This window comes from Acinonyx jubatus, chromosome X (assembly GCF_027475565.1).
Source record: "Acinonyx jubatus isolate Ajub_Pintada_27869175 chromosome X, VMU_Ajub_asm_v1.0, whole genome shotgun sequence".
In the NCBI taxonomy this organism is placed as follows: Eukaryota; Metazoa; Chordata; class Mammalia; order Carnivora; family Felidae; genus Acinonyx; species Acinonyx jubatus.
The window spans coordinates 55658668-55668390 of NC_069389.1; the positions used below are offsets into that span (position 1 = coordinate 55658668).

The 9723-nt window shown below is 42.7% G+C and overlaps 1 protein-coding gene across 1 annotated transcript; it reads left to right on the forward strand.

The window, feature by feature from the left end:
- The first annotated feature begins 1354 nt into the window (after positions 1–1354).
- Positions 1355–9489, forward strand: AWAT1 (acyl-CoA wax alcohol acyltransferase 1). Its single transcript, XM_015080549.3, has 7 exons — positions 1355–1697; positions 2646–2753; positions 3023–3093; positions 3970–4174; positions 4859–5030; positions 6591–6790; positions 7010–9489. The coding sequence occupies exons 1-7, from the start codon at positions 1622–1624 to the stop codon at positions 7162–7164; spliced, it is 987 nt and encodes a 328-aa protein (XP_014936035.2). The 5' UTR covers positions 1355–1621; the 3' UTR covers positions 7165–9489.
- Positions 9490–9723: the final 234 nt, after the last annotated feature.

The following is a 9723-nucleotide window of genomic DNA, read 5'->3' on the forward strand; positions in this document are numbered from 1 at the left end:
ATATGTGGGTTCTTGAGGAGGTAAATAATGTCAGGAAAAGAAAGGGATGGAGGGGGAAACTGTATATGAAAACAGACTTAAACTCTTCAAAAATGCTAAGGTCATAAAAGGAAAGACCAAGAAACTATCACAGATTGGAGGAGTCTAAGGAGACATGATCACTAAATGCAATGTGAGACCTAATGGAATCCTGGAACAGAAAATGGACATGAGTAGAAAAAATTAGCACAATTCTAATAAATTCTGGAGTTAATAGTAATGTACCAGTATTGATTTCTTAGCTGTGATATCGATACCATGGTTACATAAGATGTTAACATAAAAAGAAGCTGGGTGGAGGGTATAGGGGACTCTCCATACTATCTTTGCAACTCTCCCATAAATCTAAAACTTTCCAAAATAAAAAGTTTTAAAAAAGAAAAATTTAAGGAACATATCAATTTTTTAATGGGCCAGATGAAGCCATAATCTTTAAGGAAGTATGTCTGGGTAATAAAATCATAGAAATGCAAAGAAAAGATCACGCTAAATGCCAGAATAATGGTTATTTGGGGAGGAGGAAGAGGGTTGTGATTGAAATGGGGCACATGAAAGGCTTCTGGGGTTTAGTTTTTTGATGTAGTGGTGGCTGCAAGGTATTTGTCTTATAATAATTTGTTAAGCCATACATTTTTTTAGGTAGTTTTCTGTATCTAAGTTTTATTTTACAATGAAAAATTAAAGAGAGAGAGAGAGAGACTTAAGAGACATAACATTCAAATATAATCAGTAAATATTGTTTGGATTCTGATTCCAATTAAACAACTGTAAAAAGATATTTGAATGTGGACCGGATATTAGGTATTATTCAAGATTTATGAAATTTGTTAAAGGTGATAGCGGCATCTCTCTGAAAGAAAACATTCATATTTTTGTATGCATAGTGAAGTATTTAGGGGTGAAATGGCATGATATCTTAGAATTGCTTTAAGATACCCCAAGGCAAAAAAAGAATGGGGCAATAGATGAAACAAGTATGGCAAAATGTTCATAGTTCTTGAAAATGATCAAACAACATGAACACAAAGATAACAATTTGTTGCATTCTCCGGTTTTGTGTATATTTGGAAATTTTTGTAATAGAAAGTTAAAAAAGGAGGACATCCCCAGCCAGGCTGCCTCAGGGCAATAGTCTATCTCAACAAAAACCTAATCCCAGGTGCTCCTCACCCCACAACCCCCCAGAGCTCCATTCCCACCAGCCATCTCTCTGAGACCACAACCTCTATAATCTTCGAGTGGCCTGTGAAAGGTTTTTCCCCTCTCTGGATCTCTGAGTCACTAGGACTAGATGACAGTCCTTCTTATCTTTCTTCATCCTTATGTCTTAATAATCTCAGGAACGAGTCAAAGGGCAAATGGCCAGGGCCCAGGGCTCAAACCTGATAGGGCAGGCCTTGATACTCCAAAGCCTGCCCCCTGCAGTGGGTCGTAGGTGTGGGGCAGGATAAGGAAGGGAGAAGGCAGGTAGAAATCCTTCTGGTCATATGCATTCCCTATCGAGCGAGCTTCCAGAGGCTGGTGGCACCATTGGCTGGAAGAGTGTTCTGGGATCTTTGTCTTCCTCAGGCTCCTGAGCATCATGCCTTATTTCAAACAGCCTAAGCACCTCCAGAGTCTGATGCTTCTGCAATGGCCCTTGAGCTACCTTGCCATGTGTGAGTACTGATCCAAGACTTCACGGCAAGAAGCCAGAGTGAGAGGCCAGGGCCAGGTCTGGGGTGAATTTCATGTTCATGGGAAGCCTCACCTCTAACCTGTGATCATCTCAGATGGTACCACAGAGTAAAGCCAAGGAGTCTTGAGTTCCACGAGTGCCCTGGAGAAGGAAGACATAGAGCCACAGGAGACAGAACAGGCAGAGGGGTAGAACAGGATCATGATGGATATGAGTAGACGCAGCTAATTTTAGCCACTTCTTAACCCTATCTGGAGAAGGGAAATAAGGCCCACGAATAGGCATATGATGTGTCCATGATCATAAGGAAGCATGAGTAGTGGGACAGAGAAAGCATTAGAATTACAGACTTGGAGGAATATAGCCTGTGTTTAAACCATAGAGTTTTCCATTCTTGGGAGTGGGGGTGGTAGCGTGTGGGGAAATGCTGATAATGGAAGGAATGGTGAATGGGCAAGAGGACAGGAATGATGAATGGGGAACAGTAGAGGGATGCAGATGCTGAGTGGGCAAGGTGTGGGGAGATATGGGTAGTATATGGGCAAGGAAGGATGATGGTTTAACAAGGGTTCAGGGATAATGGATAGCAAAGGAGACAGGAGACAAGAAGGAAAAGATGGTGGATGAAATGGGCTCAGGAGGTGGGGGAAGCAGGTGGCAGGCAGGGAGCAGGAGTAGAGGAATGGTAAGTGGGCAAGGAAGCAAGTGGACAGGGATGATAGGGAAGTAGACAAATAGAGCTGGTGTTTGGTACATGATAAAGGAAATGTCTGAAGAACAAGTAGACATGGATACCGGATGGCCAGGAGTTGGACTGTGCAGAAGGCCAGGACCAGGGGCTTGGGTAGTTTGGAGGGTTCTTAATGGGGATGCATGTGGTCACGTTCTGCCAGCAGCACAAATTTGGTCTGACCTGCTTCCTCATCAGTTTGGATCTTGCAGCCATTTTTCATTTACCTGCTATTTACATCCTTGTGGCCACTACCAGTGCTTTACTTTGTCTGGTTTTTCCTGGACTGGAAGACCCCAGAGCAAGGTAAGACTCATGGACCTAGAAAGCACAGGGCCTATGAATGTTCCACCCTAACCTGTTACCAGGGAGTCCCACTCAACATGCCACAGGCCTCTTATCCAAGTTCTCAGAGCCACAGGAGCTGGGCCAGCCAGGACCATCTTGGGGTCTCTTCCTTTTCCACCTTTCTAGCAGAGCCATGGTCTCTCCATGCTGTTAGGAAAGCCCTGGGTGAGCAGGAGGGATGGGGTTAGCAAGACAGACACCATCCCCTACTGATATTTCTCTCTCAGGTGGAAGGCGTTCAGCTTGGGTAAGGAACTGGTGTGCTTGGACCCATATCAAGGACTATTTCCCCATTACGGTAAGTGTCTTTTCTGAAGCATCCCCACAGTTCCCAAAATACTGGGCATTTATGCCAAATAACCAGGGTTGTCCATAAGGAAAATAAGCATACCAGAGAAATTTCCATGCAGGCTAGACATTCTTCAGGACTCAACACTGCTACTGGGTACTTGCTACTCCCCTAGGATACTTTGGACACCCTTGGCATGACCTACCAGATAGCACAGGCAGAAATGCAAAAACAGTTCAGTTTTACAAATATTGATTGAAAGCCTACTCTGTACCACATGTCTAGAGTACAGAGAAGTGAGTAGGATACAATCTGCCATCAAGGTGCTCACATCTAATGAGGACAGACATGTATTTATGGTTTGGTACAAGGTACACAAGTAGTTCAGATGAGGGGTAAGAAAAAGCTTCACAGACATGGTGATATTCAAGCAGGGTTTTCAAAGTTCAATAGAAGTTCCTTGGGCAGAAACTGGAAGGGGGCTGGGAAGAGAAAATATCAGGAAGAGGTTCTAGAAATGTACTGCTATGCTGATCCTCTGAGCATTCTTTGGAGTAGACAACAAACACTGCCTCAATTTTTAGAGCAGAGCTTTCTGACTTTTTCACACAGCAGCACTCAGACAAAATGATACCATGCATGAAGTGCACTGAGATAAATGGCCGAAGGTACTTGCAGCTGTAGGCAAGAGGCTCAGCAGTTCTAGCTGCCATAGATCGTGCTTGGTTTCCAGGGGCTGAGGAGACCAATATCTTGGCCCCTGAAACCCACTCATGGCCTACCTATATGTTGAAAAGCTCTGATTTAGAGAGTGCCCTGATCCCTGAAGTGTCTTCACTCTTGCTTCTTCATGTGATCTCATTTCACTTCTTTCCATGGCTGCAGATCCAGAAGACAAAAGATCTGTCACCTGAGCACAACTACCTCATGGGAGTTCACCCCCATGGCCTTTTGACCTTTGGAGCCTTCTGCAATTTCTGCACTGAGGCCACAGGCTTCTCGAAGATCTTCCCAGGCATCACTCCCCACTTAGCCACACTGTCTTGGTTCTTCAAGATCCCATTTGTTAGGGAGTACCTCATGGCCAAAGGTACTTCTGACCATACTTACTGGAGCTTCTGGCCCATTTCTCTGCTGAGAGATGTACCTTTTTAAGCCCCACCCCCACCTCTCAACCACATCTCACCCACTCCCATCATAGCATAGTAGTTAAAAGCGTGTCCAGGAGCTAAACTGTCTGGGTTTGAATCCTGGCTTTGCCACCAACTGTGTGGTCTTGGGTAAGCTACTGTACCCCTATTGGTCTCCGTTTCCTCATCTGTAAGGTGATATTGATGATAATAATCCAACCTCAGATGTGGTGTGATGCTATATGAGATAATACAAGTAAAGCTTTCAATATAGTGCCTGCCACAAGAGTATATGGTCAGTAAAGAATAACTTTTGCCATTTAGTGGCAATAGAGGACAAGAAAAGAGTAAGATTACATTTGGGATTCAGAAAGTCCTTCTGGTTATCCCTCTGGAAACCTTCCTACTATAGTTTTGACCCAGTGCCTCCTACGAAGTGGAAATATTGCCTCAAAGTGAAACATGTTGGGTTTTCCCACAGCCTTCATTTCTCCACACCCTTTGTCCCATCTCATTGACTCTCCTCGTAGGACTCATAGGAACAGTGGGCAATCACAATGAGGAGTAAAGCAGAGGATGTTCTGTCTCAGCCATTTTCCCCTCTCCTTATTTTGCTCCTCTCTCTGCTCCTTGATTCTCTTTAGGTGTATGCTCTGTGAGTCAGCCAGCCATTGACTACCTGCTAAGCCATGGCACTGGCAACCTCGTGGGCATCGTAGTAGGAGGGGTGGGAGAGGCCCTACAAAGTGTGCCCAACACCACCACCCTCATCCTCCGGAAGCGCAAGGGATTTGTGCGCACAGCCCTCCAGCATGGGTAGGTGTTTCTCCCAGGGCAGTGGGGGTGGCTTTCTCTGAGCAGCATGACCTGTTCTGTGATGCCAAGATGAATCAGATCTGAGTCTTGCCCTCATGGAACTTACTAGTGCATAGGGGAGACAGGCATAGAATTTTAAAAAGGTTTACATCATCCCCTCCTTCTGACCTAGCTGGACCAATTCTCAGGAAACCAAATCAGAAACCCAGATTCATTATCAGGGGGCTTGGCTAGGACTGTCCTAGAATACAGCTAATGCCCACATCATCTCTATCAATATCGATACCTACATGTGTTTGTTATTGGTAAGTGCAGGGGGCAGAGCACTATGGTGAGTACGTGCATAATATCTGAAGTCAGGGGGCCTGATTTGAAATCCTGGCTCCAAAACTTACTGTGCAGTCTGAGACAGGTTACTTAACCATACTGAATCTTGGTGTTTTAATTTTCATAATGTGGCTACTAATAATTGTACCTACTCCATAGGGTTATTGTGGGGAGTCATCCACTTAAAACACCTACATGTGTCTGGCACACAGTAAGTGGTGGATAATTATTAGCCACTCTGACTTAAGGATAAAAAGAGGAGATAAAGAACAGGTGCCCAAAGCTGGAGCTGTGGGGTGTACCATCAGGTCAAGGGGCCAGCCCACTGGACACAAGGACAATTGCCCTATTGCAGACTCAGGGAAAAGGGAAGTAGTTCTTCTAGGGACCTTGCCTGAGTGGCCTGTTCATCAATTTGGAGCATAATGTAGGGGAGAGAGTTCTAAGCTGGAAGGAAAGAATCCTGGGTTCTAGTCCAAGTCCTGACACTCACTCACTCACTGCCTGAGTGCCCTTTCCCCTTCAGAACCTGGGCTTCTGGATCTGTAAGGTAAAGAAAATAAGCCCCCTACTGTGCCCTGCACATTCTCTGCTGTGAGGGACCAGTAAGGTAACATACATCAGAGTGCTGAGAGATTGTTACTAATAACTCACAAAGATTTGTATAAGACAGACAGTGCTCTCTTTACCCTTCTCTCACAGGAAGACGTAAGGAGCCTGATTCTGTATCTAGAGCACTGTCAGGGTGGATTTGGATGGCTTGAGAGGAAAACAACTTTTCTCTGCTCTAATCTCAAGGGCAGAATACCTTATGAATAGTCCCTGTGGGTGAGGGGCATATCATATATATATATGCATTTGTTCAATATCATCATCATCTTCTCTATGCTTCCTACCAGTAGAAACAGAGTCAGATATTTCCCTACAGGACACCTCTTGGAAGCTTTTCTTTACATGATGTGGGTTTCTGGGGATCTCTGCCCAAACCCCTCATCCTTCCCTACACCCGCATATCTTGCCCTTGTGATCCTGGCCCAGAGATAGCATTCTCACTGGCCTTGAAAATTTCAAGACAAGAGATAAATAAATATGGGAGTCTTGTTTAGTGCAAGAAGAAATGCTTTATGTCACAGGGATTTTATATAGATGGGAGTCTGGCCAGGAGCAAATGTTCTTCCTGGGCAGTTCTCACCCTAGCCTGTGTTTGAGAAATAAATTGAGGTTTTCCTTCAGGGCTCATCTGGTCCCCACATTCACTTTTGGAGAAACTGAGGTATATGATCAGGTGCTATTCCATAAGGACAGCTGGATGCACAAGTTCCAGAGCTGCTTCCGCAGTATCTTTGGTTTCTATTTTTGTGTCTTCTATGGACGAGGTTTCTGCCAAGGCTCCACCGGGCTCCTGCCATACTCGCTGCCTATCGTCACTGTGGGTGAGTGCTGCTCTCAGCCCCAAGGCCACCTCAGCTCTTTCTTGACTTCAGCTTCAGCCCTCCTCACCCCACCCCCCACCAAAGAAAAAGGCAGCAAAGAGGGAGAATCTGGGAGCTAAGTTGGCATGTGAGAGGATCCTGCCCAGGGAAGGAGAAGGAGGTTAAAGAAAGAGAAGATTCTAACACTTGCCCCTTCTCTTTTCCCATCTATCTTGGCAGTTGGGGAGCCTCTGCCACTGCCCAAAATAGAAAAACCAAGCCAGGAAATGGTGGAAAAATACCACACACTCTATATGGATGCCCTGTGCAAACTGTTTGACCAGCATAAGACACAGTATGGCTGTTCAGAGAACCAAAAGCTGCTTTTCCTGTGACTGAATGGACTGCATGGTCAAGAGCATGTGCCTTGGAGAAGAGACTCATTTGCTACTAACCAAAAGGGGGAGAAAAGGAGATAAGGGAAGGCAATGTGTGGTAGGGGAGGACATTAGGTATTCCTTCCTTGCCCCAAAGCCCTTATAGTTGCTGTCCTGAGGAGCTTCACTTAGTATTTCTGCAAAAGGAGGCATCCTGAGGCCCCTCAGGTCCAGCCACAGGCACAGGCAATCTTCCTACTTCTCCCCGTACTGGCTTTCCTCCCTGAGCCCAACCCCCCAGGTCCTGAAGGACTGAAATGAAAGCCAAACAATCTGAGTAGCCACCTCTCTTGTTGTTGTTGTTATTTTGTCATAATGCATTTTCTCATTGGGAATTTTTGCATACCATAAATTTAACCTGTTTAAAGTGTAAAATTCAGTGGTATTTAGTATATTCACAGAGTTGTGCAACCACTACCACTAATTTTAGAACATTTTTTCAGCACCCCAAATAAGAAACCCGGTACACATTAGCAGTCACTCCCCATTCCCCTACCTCCCCCAGCCCCTGGCAACCACTAATCTACTTTCCATCTCTACCAATTTGCTATTTCTGGACGTTTCATATAAAGAGAATAATAGACTATGTGGGTTTTTAAGACTGGTTTCTTTCTCTTAGCATGTTTCTAAGATTCTCCCATGTTGTAGCATGTATCAGTACTTCACTCTATTTAGAGCTGAATAATATTTCATCGCACATATACACAGCAGTTTTTATTCATTCACCAGTTGATGGAGTTTTGGGTTGTTTCCACTTTTTGCCTACTATGGATAACACTGCTATAAACATTCATGTACAGGTTTTTGTGTGGTAATCGGCTATCTCCAAATATAAAGGCTTACCTTATCTCCACACCAATAAGCTAACAAGCATGCCTTTCAGATAGATCAAAAGCAACTTACTCAGGATTACTTTTCATTTGGCAGAGGCATTTCACATAGGTCACCTTATCCTCATGTTGGTCCTCTAACACGATAATCCCAAGGTATTTGCTACCATCCTAAGAGTATACTCTGGGGAATCCACTTTATATTTTAAAGTCTTACTAAGTTCTGTTTAAATGTTTTTTTAAGCTGTATTCTGAGAATTTTGAAAGAGTAAATAAAAATACAGATGTCTTTTCCTTCACAAGGCAACCAACAAAAGACACACTTAAAAACACAGCAAAGGTACACATCTGAAACTAACATAGTATTATAGTATTCTATTATAGTATCGACTATACTAAAAAAAAATATCAAAGGAACAAAAGTTAAAAGACCATTTAGAAACCCATACAACTTAATATCAAAAAATCAAATAATATGATTTTAAAGTGGGCAACGGACTTAAATAGACATTTTTACAAAGAAGAGACATCCAAATGTCCAACAGGTACATAAAAAGATGCTCAACATCACTAATCATTAAGGAAATGCAAATAAAAACCACAATGAGATATTACTTCATACCTGTTAGAATGACTACTATCAAAAAGAAAAAAGATAAGTGTTGGCAAGGATTTGGAGAAAAATGAATCTTCTTGCACTATTGATGGGAATGTAAATTGGTGCAGCCACTGTGGAAAATTGTATGGAGGGTCCTCAAAAAAATTAAAAGTAGAGCTATCTTGCGATTCAGGAATCCTACATCTGGGTATACATAGGAAGTGAAATAATTATCTTGAAGAGATATCTGCACCCCCATATTCTGTGCATCATTATTCACAATAGCCAAGACATGGAAACAGCCTAAGTGTCCATTGAGAGATGAATGGATAAATAAGATGTGGAATATAATGGAATATTATTCATCAAAAAAAGAAGGAAATCCTGCCATTTGCAACAACATGCATGGACCCTGAAAGCATTATACTAAGTGGAGTAAGTCAAACAGAAAAAGACAAAAGCAGTATGATCTCACTTATATGTAGGGGAAAAAAAGCCAAACTCATAAAAACAGTGTATTGAATGGTGATTTCCAGGGGCTGAAGAATGGGGAAAATGGGGAGATAGTGGTGAATGAATACAAACTTCCAGTTATAAGATGAATAAGTTCTGGGAACCTAATGTACAGCATGGTGATTATAATTAATAATAATGTATTATATACTGGAAAATTGTTAAGAAAGTAGATCTTAAATGTTCTCACCAAAAAAAAAATTATGATTATGTGAGGTGATGGATGTGTTAACTAACCTTATTGTTATCATGTTGCAATATATATGTGTATCAAATGTTGTACACCTTAAACTTACACAATGTCAGTTATATACCAATAAAGTGAAAAAAAGGGGAAATTTTAGATCAGGCTTTTTTTCCTTTCCTTAATCCTTAAATATTCAGTTTTGGTGGGGTCCCAACCAATTCTCTTCAGTCTGAAATATCTATTTCTAACCCAGTTTCACTCATAAGTTATTTCCCTCAAAACCAATATATCCAACTTAACAGTCTTTAACAAACATTTTAACATCAACATACCCAATGGCAGGTGAAACACCTTCCCCTTCCTATTCTCACATTTTATTGCCAAGTCCT